The following is a 27,435-nucleotide window of genomic DNA, read 5'->3' on the forward strand; positions in this document are numbered from 1 at the left end:
CAACATACCATCCGAGTGTCCTGTTCACGTCTACGGAATCTCCTGTCTTGTTCCTCTGACTATTGAGTCCCCTATCATTACCAATCCCCTCTTCTCCCTCTTTCCCTTCTGCACCACGGACCCATACACAGTGCCATAAGACCATAAGATATAGGAGCAGAATTAGGCCATTCAGCCCGTTGAGTCTGCTCTGCCATTTCACCATGGCTGATCCTGGATCCCACTCAACCCCATACAGCTGCTTTCTCGTCATATCCTTTGATGCCCTGACTGATCAGGAAACTATCAACTTCCACTTTAAATATACCCACAGACTTAGCCTCCACCGCAGTCTATGTTTCAATAGGTACATTTAATGTCAGAGAAATGTATACAATATACATCCTGAAATTCCACAGGTTTACTACTCTCTGGCTAAAAAAAATCCTCCTTACCTCTGTTCTAAAGGGTTGCCCCTCAGTTTTAAGGCTGTGCCCTCTAGTTTTGGATACCCACACCATAGGAAATATCCTCTCCACACCCACCCTATCTAGTCCTTTCAACATTCGCTAGGTTTCAATGAGATCCCCCCTTCTTCTAAATTCCAGTGAGAACAGGCCCAAAGCTGCCAAATGATACTAATATGTTAACCCCTTCATTCCCAGAATCATCCCCGTGAACCTCCTCTGGACTCTCTCCAATGACAACACATCATTTCTGAGATATGGAACCCAAAACTGTTGACAATGCTCCAAGTGCGGCCTGACTAGTGTCTTATGAAGCCTCAGCTTTTATATTCTACTCCCCTTTGAATAAATGCCAACATTGCAATTGCCTTCTTTAGTACAGACTCAACCTGTAAACTAAGCCTCTGGGAGTCCTCCATGAGGACTCCCAAGTCCCTCTGCACCTCTGATGTTTGAACCTTCTCCCCACTTGGATAATAGTCCGCACTATTGTTCCTTTTACCAAAATGCATTATCATACATTTCCCAACACTGTATTCCAGGAGGGAACTTAGGGGTGACTGCTTCCCTGTAACTCCAAACAATGATATCCTCACTCTCCTGTACAAGTCAAAGGTCAATCAGCTGCTGGTCCAGATCCCTCACACGGTTTTCAAAGACTCCAATATCCAGCATGAAGAACACACAATGGCCATTTAAACTACATTAAGTACCCCAGACACAGCAAGATAAAAAGGAAGCTAACAGAAACTTACCCGGATAACTTACCAGGAGCCAATGCCTCTTCCATGTCAAAGCCTGACACTCCCCGCTCACCACCAGCCCACTCCCAACAATGGCCACTGTGCTCGTCCCTTCTGTACTTCCACTGACTCCTGCTTGTGCTGTTCCCGCTGCAGACTGGGCCGCCAGGTTTTGTTTCATGCAAACGGTTCATTCCCACTTCCTCAGGTCTCCTAGATCACTGGCATATGTCATGAAATTTGTTGTTTATTATAAATTACAATAGGAAATATATATAAAGATTAAAGTAAATAGATAGTGCAAAAAGAAAGCATCAAGAGGCTAGTGCCCACGCTGGAGCTGACTGAGTTTACGACTTTAAGCAGCTTTTCCTTATCCTGTGCAATGCCCTCCCCCCCCCCATACCAGATGGTGGGATGTAACCAGTTGGAATGCTCTCCACAGGTCAGCAGTAGAAATCTGTGAGTGTTTGCAGTGATATACGACGTCTCCTCAAACTCCAACTGAAATATAGCTGCTGTCGTTCCTGTGTAATTTCGTCAATATGTTGGGCCCAGGATAGATCTTCAGAGACGTTTACTCTCCCCATTCACATCACGGAGCCGACTGCCCCAGGGAAGAGCTGCCAGCTCAGGATGTCCACAGCGACACAGAAAGCTCAGAGTAACGCACACTATATGTGGAATCAGCTGCCAGAGGAAAGGTTTGAACTTTTAAAGGACAGTTGGACAGTTACAAGGATTGGAAAGGTTTAGGAGCTTAGGGGCCAAACATTGGTAAAAGGGAGTAGCTTGGATGGGGCATCTTGGTCAGCATGGGTCAGATGGGCCAAAGGCCCTGCCTTGATAACATTCTACATGCTTTGTTTTAGAAATGACTAGCCCCTTACCTCTGTTGGATTAGGGTGTAGAATTGTTATTTTTCTTGTAGTTTAACTTTTCTCTGCTTACTTGTACTTTTGTATTATCATATGTATCGGTAATTGTTCAGTGAGTTTTCTCATAATTGTATGGTTGCTTCTGCATTTTCCACATTTTCCAGAAGCTTCTCAGTTTTCCTGCAGTAGACATCAACATACTTGTACTGGCTATTCTGTAGGTTAATTGCTATTATTGGAACATTGAAAAGTTCAAAGCAAGTTTATTATCAAAGTGCATATGTCCCTACATACAACCCTGACATTCATTTTTTCTGTGGGTATTCACAGTAAATTCAAGAAACATGATAGAATCAATGAAAGACCGCACCCAACAGGATGGACAAACAATCAATGTGTAAAAGACCACAAACTGAGCAAATACAACTGAGTAAATAAATAAGCAATAAATATCGAGAACATGAGATGAAGAGTTCTTGAAAAAGAGTCCATAGGTTGTGGGAACCTATGCGGTGATGGGATGAGTGAAGTTATCCACCCTGGTTCAGGAGCCTGATGGTTTTGGGGTGATAACTGTTTCCTGAACCTAGTGTTGTGGGTCAAGAGGCTCCTGTACTTCCTACCTGATGGCAGCAGTGAGAAGAGAGCCTGGCTAGGGTGATTGGGGTCCCTGATGACAGATGCTGCTTTCCTGTGACAGCGCTCTGTGTAGTTGTGCTCAATGGTGGGCAGGGCTTTATCCATAATATTTTCTAGGATTTTCTGTTGGAGGGAATCTTTTCAGTTGGAGATAGTTTTTGTAGAGGACAATCATGATTTCTTTGTTCTCGGTCCTTCTTCCATTCTCTGTTCTCGAAACACAATAACACAGCAGTAAGCAACCAGTTTTATGCCTCATTCTTGACTTCCGATCCTTTGAATTAAAAAACAAGAGATTCTGCAAATGCTGGAAATCCAGAGTAACACACACAAAATGTTGGAGGAGCTCAGCAGGTCAGGCAGCATCTATGGAAATGAATAAACAGTCAACATTTTGGGCTGGGATCGTGAAGAAAGGTCTCCTTAGATTCAGGTCTCCTGTCATTTCCTTAGACTCTGCTTGACCTGCTGAGTTCCTCCAGCATTTTGTGCACGTGATACCAGGATCTAACACCTGGAAAAACTGTACTTGCTGATTTCACTGTGTTGTTTGATCCTCATTCCAATCTCTTTTGTTCTTGTTTAAAGAACCAATGATACAGAAGCACATGGAAGTTCTACAGAGCAAGTTTGGCAGTGGCCATGACCTCAGTACCATGTGCGAGCAGCCATCTGTGAAACGACTCACCAACCTCTTGCTAATCGATGGGCTGACGGACGTCCAGCAGAAGGAACATGACGTCATGCAAACAGAGGCCACTAGAGGTGTGAAGAACAGCTCGAGACACACCCCACTGGACAGGCTCTTCCTGCCCTCATCGAAAGTTAGCATGCCACCACGGATCTCAGTGACAGTTGGTGTGGCTGGAATTGGGAAGAGCACTTTGGTAAAAATCCTTGTGTACAAATGGTTGAAGGGGGAGTTGTACAGAGACGTCACTTTTATATTTCCCTTCATGTTTCGGGAGCTGAACTCCTTTGAGAGGATATCTGCAGAAAAGCTGGTCAAGTTGACCTTTCCCCACATTGCTGAAGCCAACCACATTCTGAATGGGTCAGCAAAGGTGGTGCTGGTCTTTGATGGTTTGGATGAGTTCAAATACCCACTGGAGTTCTCAAACTCACAGATCTGCACCGACCCAAAGAAGGATATCCAAATCGACAACTTAATCACCAACATAATACGGGGCAACATCTTCTCTCAGGCAACAGTTTGGATCACCTCACGCCCAACCGCAGCAAGCCAAATCCCAGCAGGTCTTGTCGACAGGATGACAGAACTCAGGGGCTTTGAAGAAGTGGAGATGGAAGACTTCTTGGAGACGCTGTTTGAAGAAAAAGCGGTGGCCACGGAGGTCTTTTCACACATAAAGGCCCATAAGTCACTGAACATATTGTGCTCCGTACCTTCCTTTTGTCTATTGATTGGCCTATCTCTCGCCTACTACCTCAGAACAAGTAATGATGGACACAAAGCCGGCAACTTCCCTCAGACCATGACAGAAATCTACACTCATTTCTTCAAAATGATTCTCAGTGGGGATTGGCAGGAAAAGGAGCAGGAGGCACTGAAGATTGAGCAAGCCTTTTGCAACAACAAGAAACTGATTTCCAACCTTAGCAGGCTGGCATTTTGTGGGTTAGTTAAGCGCAAGTTTGTTTTCTACGAGCAAGACATAAAGGCCCATGGTATTGACCTTTCATCACTACAGGGAGGCTTGTGCAGTAAGATCTTTGTCAAAGATGAATCGACTATCTGCACAGTTTACTATTTCACACACATTACTGTGCAGGAGTACCTGGCTGCCATCTATTATTACACTGCCTCTAAAAGGGCCATATTTGATCTATTTAACGAGAGTGCCATGTCCTGGCCCAAGATTGGCTTCCACAATCACTTTAAGAATGCTGTCAATAAGTCACTGCAGTCAGAGGATGGCCACCTGGATGTTTTTGTGCGGTTCCTCTCTGGGCTTCTCTCTCCCGAGGTGAACCGGCTGCTGCAGGGCCTGCTCCTGACGAAGGATGAGCACAACAGCTACCGGACCCCCGTGGCCCATCACCTTCAGAGCTGCCTCAACACGGACTATGTTATCTCCTCGCGGACGGTCAACATCATGCACTGTCTGCACGAGCTGCAGCACACAGACATCGCCAAAGGGGTGGCGGATGCCCTGCGGACCGGCAGTCTGGCCGGGAGGTTGACCCCCATCAACTGCTCCGCATTGGCCTACCTCCTGCAGGTGTCCGAGGAGTGTATGGAAGAGACCAACCTCTCCAACTGCCTCAGCTACAACATCTTCAAGAGCCTGCTTCCCCGCCTTCTGTACTGCCACAACCTCAGGTACTGGGCCCTTTGCTGAGCCTTTATAAGGCATTGATCAGACTGCATTTGGAGTACGTGGAGGAGTTTTGAAAAGGTGTGCGGGCATTGGAGAGGGCCCAGATGAGATTCATGAGAAACATCCTAGGAATGAGGAGTGTTTGATGGCTCTGGGCCTGTGCTTAGTGGTGTTTGGAAGAATGGGGTGGGGGAAATCTCATTGAAACCTACCAAATATTGAGAGGCCTCAATAGAATGGATGTGGAGAGGATGCTTCCTATCATGGGAGAGCCTAGGATCTGAGGACACAGCCTCAGAATAGAGGGATATCCATTTAGAAACAGAGATGAGAAGGAATTTCTTTAGCCAGAGGGTGGTGAATCTGTGGAATTCATTGCCACAAATGGCTGTGGAGGTCAAATCATGGGTATATTTAAAGCAGAGGTTGATAGGTTCTTGATTAGACAGGGCATCAAAGGTTCCCGGGAGAAGGTAGGAGTAGGGGGTTGAGATGGAAAATAAATCAGCCTTGATGGAATGGTGGAGCAGATTCAATGGGCTTAATGGCCTAATTCTGCTCCTACAGTACTGTGCAAAAGTCTTGGGCACATATATATAGCTAGGATGCCCAAGACTTTTGCACAGTACTATATTTGTCAACGCAGAGTCGAGAACAAGTTTGTAAATCTGGCAGGATCAAAGGATGTTGGGAATGATGAGGGTGGAGTGTCACAGGTGTGGGCGTGGGGTGGGGGTGGGGTGGGGCAGGTGGTAGAGGAGTGCCAGGGTTGGGTGGTGGCCAGGATGCAGAAACACCCAGCCCCGAGACTCCAGGCAAGGTTACGAACAATTGGGTTATTGATCATTACAGAATGTCTCCCTGGTGCTTCCCACTCCTTCCCCTCTCCTTTACCCTTTTGTCAGCCATGATTCCCCTCTCCCTGCCCCATTCCCATTCTGAGTCCACAACAGAGACCTGTGTCAGGATCAGGTTTATCATGTTATTTTGCAGCAGCAGTACAGTGCAATACATAAAATTACAACCGTGCTGTGTCCTTAGGCGCACACGACTTTTGCTCAGTACCATATGTTTTATGGTTAACCAGCCTCTGGAAGTATTTAGGTTAATAAAGATCTGGGAGGGGGAGCTGCACAGTAGCATGGCAGTTAGCCCAACGCCATTACAGTACCAGCACCGACTTCGATTCCCATAGGAGTCCATATGGACATCGCTGTCCATAGGAGCTTGTACTCCCCTCCCATGAACGCTGGGCTTCCAAAGACAAAGGTTGGTAGGCTAATTGATCACGTGAGAATTGGAGGGGCCTGCTACCATGCTGCATCTCTAACAAAACAGAATAGAAAATGGTCAGCAGATCAGCCAGCATCTGTGAAGAGGGGAACAGAGCTAGAATTTCAGGCCATCAAATGAAGACGCTTGAATCTGAAACATTAACTGTTTCTCTTTCCACAAACGCAACCAGACCTGCTGAGTGTTTTTGGCATTTTGTATGTCAGCATTTGTAATATTTTTGATTTTCATGAACGACTGGACTTGTTAATTCCACCCTCTATCCAAGTGGTGGGGAGAAGGGTTTCTGCCTCTGCAGTTTTGTTTTTGTATCTAACAATCCAACATGGAGTCGGCCTTTCTGCCCCTTGAGCCACACTGTTCCAGCAACCACATAACCCTGGTTAAACCTAACCCATCATGGGACAACTTGCAATGACCGATTAGCCTACCTGGTAGTCATTGGGCTGTTAAAGGAAACGAGCAGCCACGGAAGACCACGTATTCTACGGGGAGGACATACGGACTGTACTTCCAGAGGTCGCCGGGATACCACCCCGAGCTCTGGAATAGTGTCACACTGTCTGCTATTATCACACTGTCTGTTGTTCATGTAGAGGGGTGGTTCTTGGGGAACTGAAAGGTCTGAAGGCAGACAAGTTACCTGGACCAGATGACGTACACCCCAGGGTTCTGACAGAGGTGGCTGAAGAGACGATAAGACATAGGAGCAGAATTGGGCCATTCAGCCCATCAAGTCTACGGCCTGACTAGTGTCATTTAAATCCCTAGCATTATCACCTTGATTTTACGTTCTATTCCCCTTGAAATAAATGCCAACATTGTATTTGCCTTCTTTACCACAGACTGAACCTGTAAATTTACCTACTGGGAGTCCTGCACGAGGACCCAAGTCCCTCTGCACCTGATGTTTGAACCTTCTCCCCATATAGATAATATATGCGTTATCATATATTTCCCAATACTGTATTCCATCTGCCACCTTTTTTTGCCTATTCTTTCAATTTGTCTAAGCCCTGCTGCAATGGCATTGCTTCCTCAGCACGACCTACCCCTCCACCTTACCTTTGTATCATCCAGAAGCTTTGCCACAAAGCCATCATCTTCATTTTCTAAATCACTGACAAACAATGTGAAAAGTAGTGGTCCCATACTGACCCCTGAGGAACACCACTAGTCACTGGCAGCCTACAAGAAAAGGCCCTCTTTATTGCCACTCGCTGCCTCCTGGCTGTCAGCCATTCCTCTATCCATGCCAGTATCTTTCCTGTAACCCCATAAAATTTTATCTTGTTAAGCAGCCTCATGTGTCGCACTTTATCAAACATCTTCTGAAAATCCAAGTAGATGATATCCACTGCTTTTCCTTTGTCCACCCTGCTAGTTACTACCTCGAAGAACTCTAACAGATCTGTCAGGCAGGATTTCTCTTTACAGAAACCTTGCTGACTTTGACTTATTTTATCATTAGTCTCCAAGTACCCCGGAACCTCATCTTTAATAATAGTGTAGCACCGGTCTTATCTCGTGTGACTGGTTGCCGCACTCCTCATGAGAAAATCAAATTCCTACACCTAGTAGGCCATCAGAAGTTCCAGATATCGGAAGGAGGTAGTGAATAGAAAACATACACTTCTGGGAGCAAGTTTTGTTTATTAAAAATAGTATGTACAAAATATTTACATGAGTAACAACAATTCAAAATTCTGACATTCTGTTTAGTTTCCAAATCTCAGATATCAAACAAAAGGCAAATTCCTTTTTAGTTAGAATCAGTGAAATTCATTAGAATAACCTTCATTACTCCTATTTCTTTAACTAATTCGATATAGTGTTATTCCCCATTTAAAGTTTTACAGACTAACCTTTCCTTTTTATTTATCCCTAGTTAGTTAGAAAACTAATTGAATTCCTATTCATAAGTACTATGGTTAACTTCAGTTTCAGTTCCAGACAGTATGTTTACAATTCAAATATTAAAATTTATATATATACACACACACACACACTCTCACAGCTTAACTCATTTCACAACAATTCTTCAACATCACAACTTTTAAACAAAGTAAATCTCATTCAGTAACTTAAGGTCTTTGAAAAAATAATCAGTTCTTACAGAAAATCAAATTCAGATCCTTTGAATAAAATAAACTGGTTCATCCAACCATACTAAATCCTTAAACATTTCGTTCCCGTTCAGGTTCTTCGATCTTGGATGGTTGGCCATCTTGTTTCGTTGGATGAAATAGTTGATCATCCACAGAAAGTCGATTGACAAAACTGACACAACAAAAAGCGTGACCAAAATCCCATGGTAATTTAACAGAACTAATTCCCGATTACACAGTAGAGATCTTGGACACTTGTCTCTGCCTATATTGTCTTGTTACACCTGCTGTCTGTTACAGCCACAGCTCCAATAGATCTTTTAATTGCTACTGTCTCTCCTTGAGGGTTTCACTCTGAGATTTTCAAGTAGGGTAGAGATACTCACTACTAATTCCACTTTTAACTGTTTATATCTTTAATAGTTTGCTGCGTTTCTCTTGCTTTCCTGCCTGAGTCAGCCACACCTCCCCCCATTCTAATTTTAAAAAAAGTTCAGTAAACCTCGTTTTCATCTGTCCACAAGTGGAGCTTTCTGACATTACCTCTTTGGGTTACAATAGACTCCAACACTTTCTCAACCACTGAGGTTAGGCTAACTGTCCTATAATTTCCTTTCTTTTGCCTTCCTCCCTTCTTAAAGAGTGGAGCGACATTTGCAATCTTCCAGTCCACCGGGACCATGCCAGAATCAAGTGATTCTTGTAAGATCATGACCAATGCATCCTTAATCTCTACAACAACTTCCCTCAGGGCTCTGGGATGTAGTCCAATGGCCTAGGTGACTTATCCACCCGAAGACCTCAGGGTTGACCGAGCACTTTTTCCTTTGTAATAGCAATGGCACTCACTCCTGCTCCCTGTCACTCGTGGACCTTTGGCACTCTGCTCATGTATTCCACAGTTAAGACAGATGCGGAGTACCCATTAAGTTCACCTGCCATTTCTTTGTCCCCCATTACTATCTCACCAGTATCATTTTCCAGTGGTCCAATTTCAACTGTCAGTATATAACTGAAAAAAACTTCTGGTATCCTGCTTTATATTATTGGCTAGTCTGCTCTCATATTTAATCTTTTCCCTTCTTATAGCTTTATAGTTGCCTTTTGTTGGATTTTAAAAGCTTCTCAATCATCCAACTTCCCACTCACTTTTGCTACCTTATCTGCTCCTATATCTTATGGTTCCATACTCTACCATCCACTGGGTGAAAAATAATTCTCGTCTCTTGTTCTCCTCTTCCTACTGACTGAATTACATGTGTGTTCCAAGATACTGCTCTTTCTGCATAGGGAAATCAGCCCTTTCTGTCACCTATCCAGGTTTCTGATAATTTTATACACCTCATTTAAACATTTTCAGTATCTTTTCTAAACAAAACCCCTGCCATCATATCTATAGTTTTCTGGTTTTGGTATCAGAGTGGTACAGCAAAACAGAGTGGACGTGGAGATGGTGCATGCGATAGTGGGAGAGGCTAGGCCAGAGAGCACAGCCTCAATATACAAGAGTGTATCTTTAGAGCAGAGATGAGGAGGAATTTGTTTAGCCAGAGTTCAAGTTCAAATGCGATTGTCATTCAACCACACACATGAAAACACCCAAATGAAACAGGTTTCCTCTGGGGCCAAAGTGTAAAGCACAGCACGCTTCACGTTTTGCACATTGATGCACTATCAATTACTACAAAAGACTGGAAGTAGAGTAAATACTGAAAGGCTTTTATTAACAGTGAAATGGGTCGTCGTCCATGCTGTGTCTGTCCGGGACTGAGGGGGGAGCAGTTACACAATCGCCTTTATTCAGGGGTCTGTGGGAGGAGCCACAGGAGCAGTCAGCAGAGGGGCCTGTCCAGACAACCTGTATACATGGTTTACCACACGCATAGAATGCCGATTAAAAAGTATTCACCCCTTGGAAGTTTTCATGTTTTATTGTTTTACAGCATCGAATCACAGTGGATTTAATTTGCCTTTTTTGACAATGAACAACAGAAAAGACTTTCATGTCAAAGCGAAAACAAATTTCTACAATTTCGTCTAAAATTAGAATTATTAAACACAAAATAATTGATTGCATAATTACTCAACCCCTTCAAGTCAATATTTAGTCGACGCACCTTTGCCAGCAATTACAGCCTTGAGTCTGTGTAGATAGGTCTCTATCAGCTTTATACATCCGGACACTGCAACTTTTCCCCATTTTTCTTTACAAAACTGCTCAAGCTCTGTCAGATTGCATGGGGATTGTGAGTGAACAGCCCTTTACAAGTCCAACCACAAATTCTCAATTAGATTGAGGTCTAGACTCTGATTTGGCCACTGCAGGACATTAACTTTGTTGTTTTTAAGCCATTCCTGTGTAGCTTTGGCTTTATGCCAGGGTCATTGTCTTGCTTGAAAAACAATCTTCTCCCACATCACAGTTCTCTTGCAGACTGTATCAGGTTTTCCTCCAGGATTTCACCATATTTTGCTGCATTAATTTTACCCTCTCCCTTCACAAGTCTTCCTGGGCCTGCTGCAGTGAAGCATCCCCACAGCATGATGCAGCCACCACCATGCTACACAGTAGGGATGGTGTGTTGTTGATGATGTGCAGTGTTTAGTTTACACTAAATATAGCATTTAGCCTGATGACCAAAAAGCTCAAATTTTGGTTTCATCAGACCATAGAACCTTTTTCCAGCTGACTTCAGAGTCTCCCACATGCCTTCTGGCAAACTCTAGCCAAGATTTCTTGAGAGTTTTTTTTTCAAACAGTGGCTTTTTTTCCAATAGCTGCAATAGGTGATGCACCCAGGCAATAGCTGCACTCTCTCCCATCTCAGCCACTGAAGCTTGTCACTCCTCCAGAGTTGTCATGGGTCTCCTTCTTGCAAAGTCACCCAGTTTTTGAGAACGGCCTGTTCTGGGCAGATTTACAGCTGTGCTATATTCTTTCCATTTCTTGATGATTGACTTGACTGTCCTCCAAGGGTTATTCAGTGACTTGGAAATTTTCTTGCATCCATCTCCTGACTTGTGCTTTTCAATAATCTTTTCGTGGAGTTGCGGGGAGTGACTGCACACAGGTGATCTCCATTTAACTAATTACATGACTTCTAAAACCAATTGGCTGTACCAGTGATGATTTAGTGTGTCGTATTAAAGGGGTGAATACTTATGCAATCAATTATTTTGTGCTTTATATTTGAAATTAATTTAGATCACAATGTAGAGATTTGTTTTCACTTTGACACAGAAGAGTCTTTTTCAGTTGATCAGTGTCAAAAAATATAAATTAACTCCACTGTGATTCGATGTTGTAAAACAATATTCACCCAAGGTGGGGGGGGGGAGTGGATACTTTTTATATGCACTGTAGGATTGCGTTAACAGAAACAACATACAGTTGCATAACTGTAAAAGGTAATGTAGCCCAAGTCCCTGAATACCATGGCATCTGTGGACTTTATTGCCAAAGACAGCTGCGGAGGCCAAGTCATTGGGTATAATTAAAGCAGAGGTTGATAGGTTCCAGGACAGTAAGGTCGTCAAAGGTTATAGGCAGAAGGCAGGAGAATGGGGTTGGGATGGAACATAAATCAACCATGATTGAATGGCAGAGCAGACTCGATGGGCCAACTGTCTTACTTCTGCTTCTATGTCTTAGGGTCCAAACAGGCCATTCAAACCAATCAATCCATGCTGATTCATGGGTACTCTTCTGTATTAATCCCATCTTCCAGCTCTTGGGGTATAAAATCCTCTAAGCCTGAGCTATTCACATGCTCATCAAGACAGTTTTTCCATGTTGTCAGCTTCAACCACTTTCTCAGGCCATGCATTCCAGGTACTCACCACTCACGGATAACAGGCTTAGGGAACCTGGGTTATGAGGGGTATTGAGGCCTGGATTAAGAAGAAGGTGGCAGTGCACTGCAGGTAGAGGCCACAAGGAACAAACGAGGCATTTGAAGAGTATAAGAGATGCAAGAGAACACTTAAGAGGGAAACCGGAAGGGCTAAAAAAAAGCGTGAGGTTGCTCTTGCAAGGTGAAGAAAAATCCCAAGAATGTCTACAGATATATTAAGAGCAAAAGAATAGCAAGAGTCAAAATTGCCCCTGGAGCATCAGAATGGTAATCTATACTTGCAGCCAGAAGAGTTGGGGTGTTTGCAGTCTTGAGACAAATTAGGGTGGATAAACCCCCAGGGCCTGATAAGGTATTCCCTTCCTGTGGGAGGCTAGTGCTGAAATTGCAGGGGTCCTATCAGGGATATTTAAATTGTCCTTGAGGTGCTGGAGGATTGGAATATAGCTAACGTTGTTCTGTTGTTTAAGAATAAGGCAGGAAATTATAGGCTGGTGAGCCTGACATCAGTAGTGGAAAGTTATTGGAAGGTATTCCAAGAGACCGGATATATAAGTATTTGGATAGACAGGGATTGATTAGGAATAGTCAACATGGCTTTGTGTGTGGTAGGTCCTACCTAACCAATTGTTACAAGAATCACCCCTTGTAATAATGATCAGTGAGGCACAGAGAATCTGTATTTACTGACAAGTAACTTTTATTTTTTTCACAACTAGAATGTACATGGGTTCACAAACTACCTACCTGTATGTACAGCACTAGAATCCCTGACCCTCCGTGAACAGTCAGTGAAGAGAAGAGGTATTACCAAGGAAAGGAGACTACGCTGGCCAGGCTTTCCTCATGGTCCCGATCTCCACGTGTCTGTGGGGTCCTCCTTATCCGCGATGGTCGGTCTCTGGTTACCAGAGAGTTATCGCCCCTGCATATTTGGAGCTCCCAACTCTTATAGTGTTCCTCGTCAATTGAGCTGTTGGGTTTCCACCCCATTGGCTCAAGGCCACCTAACCTACCTGGGTCACCTTCTTACTGGTCATTGTACAGGGCTACGACCAACAACCAACATTGTTTCATGGTTCTGTCCACCCCAGCCTTGTGTATTTGTGTCTTTCAACTCTGACTGGTCCGAAGCAGATAAATGAGACAACCCAGACAGCATCTAGCAAGATTACAGATTGCTTCTTTGGTACATACTTAGAGAAGATATGAGAGGGAACTTCTTCACTCAGAGTCATAGAGAACTACAGCACAGAAACAGAATGCTTTCACCATTTAATCATTGTCAGACTTATTCTGTCTAATCCCATTGAGCTGCAACTGGACCATCGTCCTCCACAGCCCTCCATCCATATACTTATCCAAACTTCTCTTCAATGTTGAAATTAAACCTGCGTGCACCACTTAGGCTGACAGCTAGTTCCACATGCTCACCACTTTCTGAGTGAAGAAGTTCCATCTTGGATTCCACTTAAATATTTCACATATCACTTTGAATACATGGCCTCTAGTTCTAGTCTCACCAACCTCAGAGGAAAAACCTGCTTGCATTTACTCCATCTATACCACTCACAATTTTGTATACCTTTATCAAATCTCCCCGCATTCTCCTACGCTCCAGAGAATGAAGTCTGCACCTATTCAGCATTTCCTGATAACTCAGGTCCTCAAGTCCCAGCAACATCCTCGTAAATTTTCTCTATACTTTTTCAATTTTATTGATGTTTTTCCTGTAGGAAGGTGACCAGAATTGCACATAATAGTCTGTAAGTATCTGGTTAAATGTCTTCTTCTTCTTTTTCTTTATTTTTCATTCCTCATGTGTTAGGGCACAGTTAGTGCCGTGAGAATGACTCTAGGGACAATGTTATGTTCGTGGTGTAAGATATGGGAATTCTGTGGGTCCCACAGCCTCCCAGATAACCACATCTGCACAAGGTGCACCGAGCTGCAGCTCCTCAGGGAATGTGTTAAGGAACTGGAGCTGCAGCTCGATAACCTTCGACTCATTTGGGAGAATGAGGAGGTGATAGACTGGAGCTACAGGGAGGTAGTCACCCTAGATTGCAGGAGACAGGTAACTGGGTGACTGTCAGGAGAAGGAAGGAAACTCGGCAGTCAGTACAGGTTACCCAGTGGCTATCCCCCTCAATAATAAGTAAACTGTGTTAGGTACTGTTGAGGAGGACAATCTACCGGGGGTAGCCACAGCGACTTGGGCTATCGGGCTGAGTTTCGCTCTGTGGCTCAGAAGAGGAGAATGGTAAAGAGGACTGCAGTAGTGACAGGAGATTCCATAGTTCAAAGAATAGAGGTGAGATTCTGTGGACACGACAGAGACTCCCGGATGGTATGTTGTCTGCCTGATGCTAGGATCAGGGATGTCTCAGATTGGGTGCATGGTTTTCTAAAAAGGGACGGTGAGCAGCCAGAGGTCTTAGTACACAGTGGCACCAATGGCATAGATAGGAAAGGTGACGACGTCCTGAAGAGAGATTGTAGGGAACTAGGTAGGAAGCTGAAAACCAGAACTGGCTTGCTGACTGTGCCACACACTAATGAGGGCACGAATAGCAGCCCTTGGCAGGTAAATGTGTGGCTGAGTGACTGATGCAGAGGGCAGAGATTCAGATTTATGGATCATTGGGATCCCTTCTGAGGAAGGTATGACCTGCACAAAAGGGACAGGTTACACCTGAACCTCAGGAGAACAAATGTCCTTGCGGGCAAGTTTGCTAGAGCTTTTGTGGAGGGTTTAAGCTAATCTGGCAGGAGGACAGTCATAGTCATAGTCATAGTCATACTTTATTGATCCCGGGGGAAATTGGTTTTCGTTACAGTTGCACCATAAATAATAAATAGTAATAAAACCATAAATAGTTAAATAGTAATATGTAAATTATGCCAGTAATTATGAAATAAGTCCAGGACCAGCCTATTGACACAGGGTGTCTGACCCTCCAAGGGAGGAGTTGTAAAGTTTGATGGCCACAGGCAGGAATGACTTCCTATGACACTCTGTGCTGCATCTCGGTGGAATGAGTCTCTGGCTGAATGTACTCCTGTGCCCACCCAGTACATTATGTAGTGGATGGGAGACATTGTCCAAGATGGCATGCAACTTGGACAGCATCCTCTTTTCAGACACCACCGTCAAAGAGTCCAGTTCCATCCCTACAACATCACTGGCCTTACGAATGAGTTTGTTGATTTTGTTGGTGGAAACCATGTTATAGGGCATATAACAGAGCAAATATTAATGGGAGGTTAGGGGATTGGGAAGCTTTTAAAAGCAACAGAAGGCAATTTAAAAAATCATTAAGAAGGTAAAGATGGGATATGTAAGTAAGCTAGCCAATAATATTAACGAGGGTTTCAAAAGTTTCTTCAGATACATAAAGGTGTAAAAGAGAGGTGAGAGTGGATATCAGACTGCTGGAAAACAATGCTAGGGAGGTAGTAATGGGGGACAATGAATGGCAGACAAACTGAATAAATATTTTGTATCAGTCTTCACTGGGAAAGACACTAGGGGACATTGAGTGTGTGAAATTACAATAAGTAAGTTCTGAAGGTAGATAAGTCACCTGGACCAGATGGTGTACACTCCAGAGTTCTGAAAGAGGTACTGAAGAGATTGTGGAGGCATTAGTAATAATCTTTCAAGAATCACTAGATTCTGGAATCGTTCTGGAAGACTGGAAAACTGCAAATGTCACTCCACTCTTTGAGAAGGGAAAGAGGCAGAAGAAAAATTATAGGCCAGGTAGTCTGATCTCAGTGGTTGGGAAGATGTTAGAGTCAATTATTAAGGATGAGGTCTCAGAGTATTTGGAGGCACATTATAAAATAGGCTGTAGTCAGCATGATTTCCCAAGGGAAAATCTTGCCAGACAAATCTGTTGGAACTCTTTGAGGAAATAACAAGCAGGATAGACAAAGGAGAATCGGTTGATGTGTATTTGGATTTCCAGAAGGCCTTTGACAAGGTGCCCTATATGAGGTACATGAAAGATCCGAGCATGGATAAAGCAGTGGCTGATTGGCTGGAGGCAAAGAGTGGGAATAAATGGAGCCTTTTCTGACTGGCTGCCAGTGACTAGTCATGTCCACACAGGAGTCTGTGTTGGGACCGATTCTTCTTATGTTATATGTGAATGATTTGGATGATGGAATTGATGGCTGTGTTACACAGTTTGCAGATCATATGCAGATAGGGTGAGAGGCAGGTAGTTTTGAGGAAGTAGAGTGGCTACAGAAGGACTTAGACAGATTAGGAGAATGGGCAAAGAAATGGCAGATGGAATACAGAGTCAGGAAGTGTATAGTCATGCACTTTATCAGAAGAAATGAAAGGGTTGACTATTTTCTAAATGGAGAGAAAATACAAAAAATGGAGGTGCAAAGGGACTCGGGAGTCCTTGTGCAGGATTCCCTAAAGGTTAATTTGCAGGTGGAGTCTGTGGTGAGGAAGGCGAATACAATGTTAGCATTTATTTCCGGAGCACTAGAACATAAATGCAAGGATGTAATGTTGAGACTTTATAGAGCAGTGATGAGGTTTCATGGAGAATTGTGAGCAGGTTTGGGCCTCTTATCTTAGAATAAATGTGCTGAAACTGGAGAGGGTTGAAAGGAGGCTCACAAAAATGATTCCAGGATTGAATGGCTTGTCATATGAAGAGTGTTTGATGGCTCTGGGACTGTATTCACTGGAATTGAAAAGTATCATTGAAACCTATTGAATGGTGGAAGGCCTGGATAGAGTGGATGTGGAGAAGATGTTTCTTGTGGTGGGAGAGTCTAAGACCAGAAGAGGACACAGTCTCAGAATAGAGGGGCATCCATTCAGAAAAGAGATGAGGAGGAGTTTCCTTAGCCAGAATGTGGTGAATCTGTGGAATTTATTGCCACAAATGGCTGTGGAGGCCAAGTCGTTGAGTACATTTAAAGTGGAGGTTGATAAATTCTTGATTCGTAAAGGTGTCAAACATTATGGGAAGAAGGCAGGAGAATGGGGTTGAGAGAGAAAATAAATCGGCCATGACTGAATAGTGGAGCAGACTCGATGGGGCAGAGAGCTTAATTCTGCTCCTATGTCTTGTTGGCTTATGGATAGTCAACATAATTTTATTGAGGGGAATCCTGTATGCCTAACCTAATTGAATGTTTTCAGGAGACAAGTCAGTGCATCAATAAGAATGATGAGGTTGGCATAATCTACAGGGACTTCAGTAGGGTCTTTTGGGTGTTAGCTTTTGCAATAGTTATATTTAAGTTCTCAGTAAAGGAATGGTAGATCAATGAGCATCTGATTGGCTGCTGTCTTGATGGTGCAGTGGCTCAGTGTAACACAGATTTCATTTACTTCTTAAAGGCTGGAGAATAACCAGTTCAAGGACAATGTGATGGATCTACTGGGGAGCCTGCTAAGTGCAAAGGACTGTCAGATCAGCAAGATCAGGTATGTCTAGCTCTGAACACCTTCCCCTGGGGCACACTCAGTTATTCCTGTTGCAGCCAGCACCCCAGCCATTACTACCCAGCAGGCAAGGCTGGCAACACACATCAAAGTTGCTGGTGAACGCAGCAGGACAGGCAGCATCTCTAGGAGGAGGTACAGTCGACGTTTCGGGCCAAGACCCTTCGTCAGGACTAACTGAAGGAAGAGCTAGTAAGAGATTTGAAAGTGGGAGGGGGAGGGGGATGGGGAGGGGGAGATCCAAAATGATAGGAGAATACAGGAGGGGGAGGGATGGAGCCAAGAGCTGGACAGGCAATTGGCAAAAGGGAAATGAGAGGGTCATGGGACAGGAGGTCCGGGGAGAAAGAAAAGGGGGAGGGGGGAGAAGAAGCCCAGAGGATGAGCAAGGGGTATAGTTAGAGGGACAGAGGGAGAAAAAGGAGAGAGAGAAAAAGAATGTATGTATATAAATAAATAACGGATGGGGTACGAGGGGGAGGTGGGGCATTAGCGGAAGCTTGAGAAGTCAATGTTCATGCCATCAGGTTGGAGGCTACCCAGACGGAATATAAGGTGTTGTTCCTCCAACCTAATCTAAAAAAAACCTGAGTGTGGCTTCATCTTTACAGTAGAGGATAGCTCACCACAGTCTACAAAGGGAGGCAACAAAGTCAGTACAAATAAAAAGTGCAATTGAAATATCTTAAAACGCAGAATTAGAATTGTCAGAACTTCCCAATAATACACAGGCATTGCAGTAGATGCTAATTTCCTACAAATCTGGACTACATTGTGCTGCACTTAACTCATCTGAACCAACCCTTCCTGCAGGGATCAGATGGCAGTGGGCATTGGCACTGAATTGGAGTTGGCATGGGCACTGGATTGGTGGATGTTGGTACTGGGTTCAAATAGTAGGGCACTGACGATGGACTGACAGTGGGTAAGGATGGCATTAGCACTGGCCACGGATAGCAGAGGGCATGCACAGGCACTGGCCTTGGCTGGGATGGCGGGTGGCATTTACACCGTCTGGGAAGATGTGAGGGCACTGGCACTGGCTGGAATAGCAGAGGGCACAAGGACTGGAGTGGTACTGGGTATTGGATCGGATAACAGTGGGATGGGATTGGCATTGGTCACACAATCTGGGGTGCGGTAGCACTGGCACTGTGCTGGGAGCATGTGGTTGGTCTGTGATGTGCAGGGTACCCGTGGGGTTACTCTAACCCGGTCTCTGGATGTTTTTTGAGCAGCTTGGCTGAAAACCTGATCAGCAACCCGGGGGCAAAGGCCATTGCTCGGTCACTGATGGTGAACCGTACCCTGTCTGCTTTGGAGTAAGTACTCACTACTGAGTGTGTTCAGCTGTTTCCCTCTCCTTCCACCGTGTTTCATCCACTCACTGTTTCCCCACAGCCTGAGGAGCAACTCCATCGGACCCAAAGGAGCCAAGGCACTCGCTGATGCCTTGAAGATCAACCAGGGCCTGACCTCCCTCAAGTGAGTGAGTCTATGGACAGGGAGGGGAGGGTGGAGTGTAAGAGGAGGAAGGGGGCTGGTGAGGAGGGAAAGAAGAAGGATTGATGTCTCTGCTCAGTTTGTGCAGCTTCCTGTGGTGGTTGGGCTGTCTGCCTCTCGTATCATGTGTGGTTTGAACAGAACTGAGCCGGATATACGATATCTGATCAACTGAAACAACAACTAAAGGTTTGCACCACACCTCGTATCGTGGTAGACCGGAAATATACAGTGTTAAGCAATCAGTAGGATTGAAAGAATGCAGAGAACATTTACATGAATGTTGCCAGGACTGCATGATAGAAAAAGTAGAATAGGTTAGGACTTTAATCTCTGGAGTGTAGGAGAAAGATGGGAGATTTGATAGATATACAAAATTATGAGGAGTATAGATAGACCATAGGACATAGGAGCAGATTGGCCCATCAAGTCTGCTCTCCCATTCCATCGTAGCTGATTTTTTAACCCTCTCAACCCCATTCTCCTGCCTTCTCCCCGTAACATTTGACGCCCTGACTAATCAAGAACCTCACCTTCACTTTCATTCAGAGGGTGATGTGAGTGTGGAACGATCTGCCAATCTAAGTGGTGAAAGTGGGCTCGATTACAACGTTCAGCTGATGCTTGGATAAGTACATGGATGAGAGGGATAGGCAGGACTATGGACCAGGTGTGGGTCAATGGGACTAGGCTGAATACAAGTTCAGCATGAATAAGATGGGCTGAAGGGCCTATTTCTGTGCTGTAGTGTTCTATGTCTCTTCTGCTTCCACTTTGACACCCTGGCTCTATCACAGATGTTCCCCATTCTCTCTGCACCGTCCACCATCTCTTTCTTTCAGCTTTTTTGACAAGCTCCTTGACCAAAAACCCTGACTCTGTTTCTCCTGACCTGCCCATGGACAATACCTGACCTGGCCTGTCTGGTTGCACTTGGATCAGGAGGGAGGTCCATCAACTGCCACACTCACACTACTAACGTGCACTTTCTTCTCCCTGCAGCCTTCAGAATAATTTTGTCGGTGAAGATGGAGCGAAGTTCGTAGCCGAGGCGCTTCACGTCAATCGGAAGCTAACCATTCTGAAGTAAGTCTTCCATTCATTGGCCATCTCCTGGATCCCACTATTTACCCTCAACTTCCGGCACAGTAACTTAAAATTCTTTGGCATTTCCAAATGAGAGGATCTGTCCAGGGATAAGCAGGTAAGTGCCATGACAAGGAAGGCAGAGCAGCATCTCTACTCCCTTAGAAGTTTGCACAGATTTGGCATGTCAACTAAAGCTGTGACAGGTTATTTTAGATGCAAGATGGAGAGTATATTGACTGGTATGGAAACGCCAGTGCCCAGAAATGGAAAAGTCTCCAGAAAGTGGTGGATACAGTCCAGTCTATCACAGGCAAAGCCCTCCCCACCATCGAACACATCTACCAGGATCGCTGCCACAAGGAAGCAGCGTCCATCTTCAAGGGCCTCCTCCATCCAAGTCACGCTCTCTTCTCACTACTACCATTGAACAGAAGGTACAGGAATCTCAGGTCTCACACCACCAGGCTCAGGAACAGCTATTACCCTTCAACCACAGCTTCCTGAATCAGAACACTGAAATGATTCCACAACCCAGACTTCACTTTCAAGGACTCTATAATTCATGTTTTCAGTATTACGTAATTTTTATTTGCATTATTTGTCTTCTTGTATACATTGTATTTTGTACATTGGTTGTTTGTCAGAAGTTGGTTGTTTTTCATAAATTCTCTTGTATTTCTTTATTTTCTATAAGGGTAATAAATTTACTTTGACTTTGACTTCCTTGCATGAGCAGGCCCTGACCTGTGGTTCTCCTGGTGGTGCTGGTGAATCTGGTCCTCAGAGGGCGACACTGAATGTCAGCAACCCCTCCCTCCTCGACCCACCATAACCTGCCACCGGTCACTTGGCCACAGGGTGAGGGTGAGGCTCTAGAATCAGCCTGGGACCTGGTGGGTTCCAGATTCCTGATGAACAGGCAGTGAATCTCATCCCTCCTACTGCTCTAGGGCTTGGATAGCTAGATCTGGGCAGTAGGGTGTCAGGGAGGACTGTCCTGATGGGGGTCCACAAGACCATAAAATACAGGATCAGAAATAGGCCATTCAGCCCATCGGGTGTCTCTAAATTTTATTTTGATTACAGCAGGGTAACATGCCTTTCCAGCCCAACGAGCCTGCAGCATCCAGTTACTCCCACGTACATCTGACCTGTACGTCTTTGGACTGTGGGTAGAACCTGGAGCACCCAGAGGAAACCCACACGGTCACAGGGAGAACGTACTGGAATGTGTGGCAACACTTGCGGGCTGCCCCCAGCACATCTTTGGGAGTGTTGGTTGTAAACGCAAATGACACATTTCACTGTATGGTTCGATGTACCTGGGAGAAATAAATCTGACCAGAGTTTGGCTACATAGCCCAGGCACTAAAGGGAAAATGAGCCACTGCTGTTTTACTCACTGTGACCCAGCAGATCAGGCTTGACTGTGAAGCCCTATGGGACACACAAGCGTCTTCCCCTCCTTCACACATCCGCAGGTCACCCACATCCTGGCTTGGAAATATATCCCTGGTCCTCCCTGGGTCTAAATCGTCAAGCTCCCTCCCTGGCAGCGCAGTGGGAGCCCCTTACCCGCAGGGACAGCAGGAGGCAGCCCTCCTCCAACAATTGCTGAAAACACCTGAACCCAGGAGTGAATCACAGATCCTGTCTCTCTTTTCAGCCTTCAGAAGAATTCCATCAACCATGAAGGAGCAAAACGGATCGCAAATGCCTTGAAACGTAACGGGAGCCTAAAGGAGCTAAAGTGAGTCCCAGCATAGGGTCAGGATCTCACTACAGGGCTGGTACTTGAACAGATGCTGAAATATTTCCTACTCTAGTTAACCTATCCTAGACCCCTCACTGCCCATTCACTGCCTCATCACCCAATCACATCGGACCCTTCATCTCGGCACCCAATCACAATCAGTCTTCCTCCTCATCACCCAATCACCATTAAACCCTTGTTCTCATCACCCAACCACCATCAGCCCCTCCCTCTCACCACCCAATCAACCATCAGCTACTCCACCTCACCAACCAATCCCATCCACACCACATCCTCATTGCCCAATCACCGTCAGCTCCTGCACTTCACCACCCAATCACCGTCATCCCCTCTTGGTATGTAGTACCTGAGCCAGGGTGTGGTTTGATACCTGTTCTGTGCCCTGTTTTTCAGCCTGTCCAGTAACTGTATCGGAGATATTGGAGCGAGTGCTATAGCCGAAGCCTTGAAAGTAAACAGAAGTCTTGCTACCCTAAAGTAAGTGCCTGGATACATCCTCCATCAGCACCAATCGTTTAAATACTCTGGTTCTTGAGGGAGGTTGTTTATCCCAGGACCAACTTCAGGGGGAGGGTATGGTGAAGGGGAGGTTCCCTGGTCCTTCTGTAGCACCGGGCCTGGTCCACCCCAGTGTGAGTGGGACAGGGTGGAGGAGAGATTCCCCAGCACCGGGCCTGGTCCACCCCAGTGTGAGTGGGACAGGGTGGAGGAGAGATTCCCCAGCACCGGGCCTGGTCCACCTCTGTGTGAGTGGGACAGGGTGGAGGAGAGATTACCCAGCACCAGGCCTGGTCCACCCCAGTGTGAGTGGGGCAGGGTGGAGGAGAGATTCCCCAGCACCAGGCCTGGTCCACCCCAGTGTGAGTGGGGCAGGGTGGAGGAGAGATTCCCCAGCTCCGGGCCTGGTCCACCCCAGTGTGAGTGGGACAGGGTGGAGGAGAGATTCCCCAGCTCCGGGCCTGGTCCACCCCAGTGTGAGTGGGGCAGGGTGGAGGAGAGATTCCCCAGCTCCGGGCCTGGTCCACCTCTGTGTGAGTGGGGCAGGGTGGAGGAGAGATTCCCCAGCACCGGGCCTGGTCCACCCCAGTGTGAGTGGGGCAGGGTGGAGGAGAGATTCCCCAGCACCAGGCCTGGTCCACCCCAGTGTGAGTGGGGCAGGGTGGAGGAGAGATTCCCCAGCACCGGGCCTGGTCCACCCCAGTGTGAGTGGGGTAGGGTGGAGGAGAGATTCCCCAGCTCCGGGCCTGGTCCACCTCTGTGTGAGTGGGGCAGGGTGGAGGAGAGATTCCCCAGCACCGGGCCTGGTCCACCCCAGTGTGAGTGGGACAGGGTGGAGGAGAGATTACCCAGCACCAGGCCTGGTCCACCCCAGTGTGAGTGGGGCAGGGTGGAGGAGAGATTCCCCAGCTCCGGGCCTGGTCCACCTCTGTGTGAGTGGGGCAGGGTGGAGGAGAGATTCCCCAGCTCCGGGCCTGGTCCACCTCTGTGTGAGTGGGGCAGGGTGGAGGAGAGATTCCCCAGCACCGGGCCTGGTCCACCCCAGTGTGAGTGGGGCAGGGTGGAGGAGAGATTCCCCAGCACCGGGCCTGGTCCACCCCAGTGTGAGTGGGACAGGGTGGAGGAGAGATTCCCCAGCACCGGGCCTGGTCCACCCCAGTGTGAGTGGGACAGGGTGGAGGAGAGATTCCCCAGCACCGGGCCTGGTCCACCCCAGTGTGAGTGGGGCAGGGTGGAGGAGAGATTCCCCAGCACCGGGCCTGGTCCACCCCAGTGTGAGTGGGACAGGGTGGAGGAGAGATTCCCCAGCACCGGGCCTGGTCCACCCCAGTGTGAGTGGGACAGGGTGGAGGAGAGATTCCCCAGCACCGGGCCTGGTCCACCTCTGTGTGAGTGGGACAGGGTGGAGGAGAGATTCCCCAGCACCGGGCCTGGTCCACCTCTGTGTGAGTGGGACAGGGTGGAGGAGAGATTCCCCAGCACCGGGCCTGGTCCACCCCAGTGTGAGTGGGGCAGGGTGGAGGAGAGATTCCCCAGCACCGGGCCTGGTCCACCCCAGTGTGAGTGGGGCAGGGTGGAGGAGAGATTCCCCAGCACCGGGCCTGGTCCACCCCAGTGTGAGTGGGGCAGGGTGGAGGAGAGATTCCCCAGCACCGGGCCTGGTCCACCTCTGTGTGAGTGGGGCAGGGTGGAGGAGAGATTCCCCAGCACCGGGCCTGGTCCACCCCAGTGTGAGTGGGACAGGGTGGAGGAGAGATTCCCCAGCACCGGGCCTGGTCCACCCCAGTGTGAGTGGGGCAGGGTGGAGGAGAGATTCCCCAGCACCGGGCCTGGTCCACCCCAGTGTGAGTGGGACAGGGTGGAGGAGAGATTCCCCAGCACCGGGCCTGGTCCACCTCTGTGTGAGTGGGGCAGGGTGGAGGAGAGATTCCCCAGCACCGGGCCTGGTCCACCCCAGTGTGAGTGGGGCAGGGTGGAGGAGAGATTCCCCAGCACCGGGCCTGGTCCACCCCAGTGTGAGTGGGGCAGGGTGGAGGAGAGATTCCCCAGCACCGGGCCTGGTCCACCCCAGTGTGAGTGGGACAGGGTGGAGGAGAGATTCCCCAGCTCCGGGCCTGGTCCACCCCAGTGTGAGTGGGACAGGGTGGAGGAGAGATTCCCCAGCTCCGGGCCTGGTCCACCTCTGTGTGAGTGGGGCAGGGTGGAGGAGAGATTACCTGGTTCTTCCCCAGCACCGGGCCTGGTCCACCTCTGTGTGAGTGGGACAGGGTGGAGGAGAGATTCCCCAGCACCGGGCCTGGTCCACCCCAGTGTGAGTGGGACAGGGTGGAGGAGAGATTCCCCAGCACCGGCCTGGTCCACCCCAGTGTGAGTGGGACAGGGTGGAGGAGAGATTCCCCAGCACCGGGCCTGGTCCACCCCAGTGTGAGTGGGACAGGGTGGAGGAGAGATTCCCCAGCACCGGGCCTGGTCCACCCCAGTGTGAGTGGGACAGGGTGGAGGAGAGATTCCCCAGCACCGGGCCTGGTCCACCTCTGTGTGAGTGGGACAGGGTGGAGGAGAGATTCCCCAGCACCGGGCCTGGTCCACCTCTGTGTGAGTGGGACAGGGTGGAGGAGAGATTCCCCAGCTCCGGGCCTGGTCCACCCCTGTGTGAGTGGGGTAGGGTGGAGGAGAGATTCCCCAGCACCGGGCCTGGTCCACCTCTGTGTGAGTGGGACAGGGTGGAGGAGAGATTCCCCAGCTCCGGGCCTGGTCCACCCCAGTGTGAGTGGGGTAGGGTGGAGGAGAGATTCCCCAGCACCGGGCCTGGTCCACCTCTGTGTGAGTGGGACAGGGTGGAGGAGAGATTCCCCAGCACCGGGCCTGGTCCACCCCAGTGTGAGTGGGGCAGGGTGGAGGAGAGATTCCCCAGCACCGGGCCTGGTCCACCCCAGTGTGAGTGGGGCAGGGTGGAGGAGAGATTCCCCAGCACCGGGCCTGGTCCACCTCTGTGTGAGTGGGGCAGGGTGGAGGAGAGATTCCCCAGCACCGGGCCTGGTCCACCCCAGTGTGAGTGGGACAGGGTGGAGGAGAGATTCCCCAGCACCAGGCCTGGTCCACCCCAGTGTGAGTGGGACAGGGTGGAGGAGAGATTCCCCAGCACCGGGCCTGGTCCACCTCTGTGTGAGTGGGACAGGGTGGAGGAGAGATTCCCCAGCTCCGGGCCTGGTCCACCCCAGTGTGAGTGGGGTAGGGTGGAGGAGAGATTCCCCAGCACCGGGCCTGGTCCACCTCTGTGTGAGTGGGACAGGGTGGAGGAGAGATTCCCCAGCACCGGGCCTGGTCCACCCCAGTGTGAGTGGGGCAGGGTGGAGGAGAGATTCCCCAGCACCGGGCCTGGTCCACCCCAGTGTGAGTGGGGCAGGGTGGAGGAGAGATTCCCCAGCACCGGGCCTGGTCCACCTCTGTGTGAGTGGGGCAGGGTGGAGGAGAGATTCCCCAGCACCGGGCCTGGTCCACCCCAGTGTGAGTGGGGCAGGGTGGAGGAGAGATTCCCCAGCACCGGGCCTGGTCCACCCCAGTGTGAGTGGGGCAGGGTGGAGGAGAGATTCCCCAGCACCGGGCCTGGTCCACCTCTGTGTGAGTGGGGCAGGGTGGAGGAGAGATTCCCCAGCACCGGGCCTGGTCCACCTCTGTGTGAGTGGGGCAGGGTGGAGGAGAGATTCCCCAGCACCGGGCCTGGTCCACCCCAGTGTGAGTGGGACAGGGTGGAGGAGAGATTCCCCAGCTCCGGGCCTGGTCCACCCCAGTGTGAGTGGGGCAGGGTGGAGGAGAGATTCCCCAGCTCCGGGCCTGGTCCACCTCTGTGTGAGTGGGACAGGGTGGAGGAGAGATTCCCCAGCTCCGGGCCTGGTCCACCTCTGTGTGAGTGGGGCAGGGTGGAGGAGAGATTCCCCAGCTCCGGGCCTGGTCCACCCCAGTGTGAGTGGGGCAGGGTGGAGGAGAGATTCCCCAGCACCGGGCCTGGTCCACCCCAGTGTGAGTGGGACAGGGTGGAGGAGAGATTACCTGGTTCTTCCCCAGCACCAGGCCTGGTCCACTACCATGTGAATGGGACCTCAGGAGTAGGGAACCAGCTACAGCCAATTATCTGGAATAGTTCACCATGGAGAAAGGCCGACTTTAATGGTATCAGAAAAGATCCGGCAAGTGTGGATTGGGACAGGATGTTTTCTGACAAAGATGTACTTGGTAAGTGGGAGGTCTCCAAAAGTGAATTTTTGAGAGTACAAAGCTTGTATATGCCTTTCAGAATAAAAGGTAATGATAACAGGTGTAGGGAACCTTAGTTTGCAAGAGATATTGAGGCCCTGGTTAAGAGGGAAAAAAGGAGGTGCATAGCAGGAATGGACAAGTAGGAACAAATGAGATGTTTATGGAGTATAAAAAATGCAACAGAACACGAGAAGTAAATCAGGAAGGTTAAAAGAAGGCATAAGTTTGCCCTAGAAGACAAGGTGAAGGTAAGGGATTCTACTGATATGTTAAGAGCAAAAGGATTGCAAGGGACAAAATTGGTCCTCTGGAAGACCAGAATAGTAATCCATATGTGGAGCCAAAAGAGATGGGGGAGATCTTAAATAGATTTTTTGCTTTTGTATTTACTCAGGAGTTGGACACAGTCTATAGAAGTGAGGCAAACAGCTTTGACTTCATGGACCCTGTACAGATTACAAAGGAGGAGATGTTTGCTGCCCTGAGGTGAATAAGGGTGGATAAATCCCCAGGGCCTGACAAGGTGTCC

The 27,435-nt window shown here is 48.0% G+C and overlaps 1 protein-coding gene across 4 annotated transcripts in view; it reads left to right on the top strand.

Moving 5' to 3' along the window:
* The window catches only part of nlrc3 (NLR family, CARD domain containing 3), a 109,416-nt gene that overhangs the window by 60,122 nt on the left and 21,859 nt on the right, over positions 1–27,435 (top strand). For all 4 annotated transcript variants that reach the window (XM_063059492.1, XM_063059491.1, XM_063059494.1 and 1 more), the window contains 7 exons: positions 3,295–5,050; positions 17,681–17,767; positions 19,024–19,107; positions 19,187–19,270; positions 20,291–20,374; positions 22,044–22,127; positions 22,545–22,628. In XM_063059492.1, coding sequence (XP_062915562.1) covers positions 3,295–5,050; positions 17,681–17,767; positions 19,024–19,107; positions 19,187–19,270; positions 20,291–20,374; positions 22,044–22,127; positions 22,545–22,628 — 2,263 coding nt within the window. The remainder of the gene's footprint in view (positions 1–3,294; positions 5,051–17,680; positions 17,768–19,023; positions 19,108–19,186; positions 19,271–20,290; positions 20,375–22,043; positions 22,128–22,544; positions 22,629–27,435) is intronic.

This window comes from Mobula hypostoma, chromosome 9, assembly GCF_963921235.1.
Source record: "Mobula hypostoma chromosome 9, sMobHyp1.1, whole genome shotgun sequence".
NCBI lineage: Eukaryota > Metazoa > Chordata > Chondrichthyes > Myliobatiformes > Myliobatidae > Mobula > Mobula hypostoma.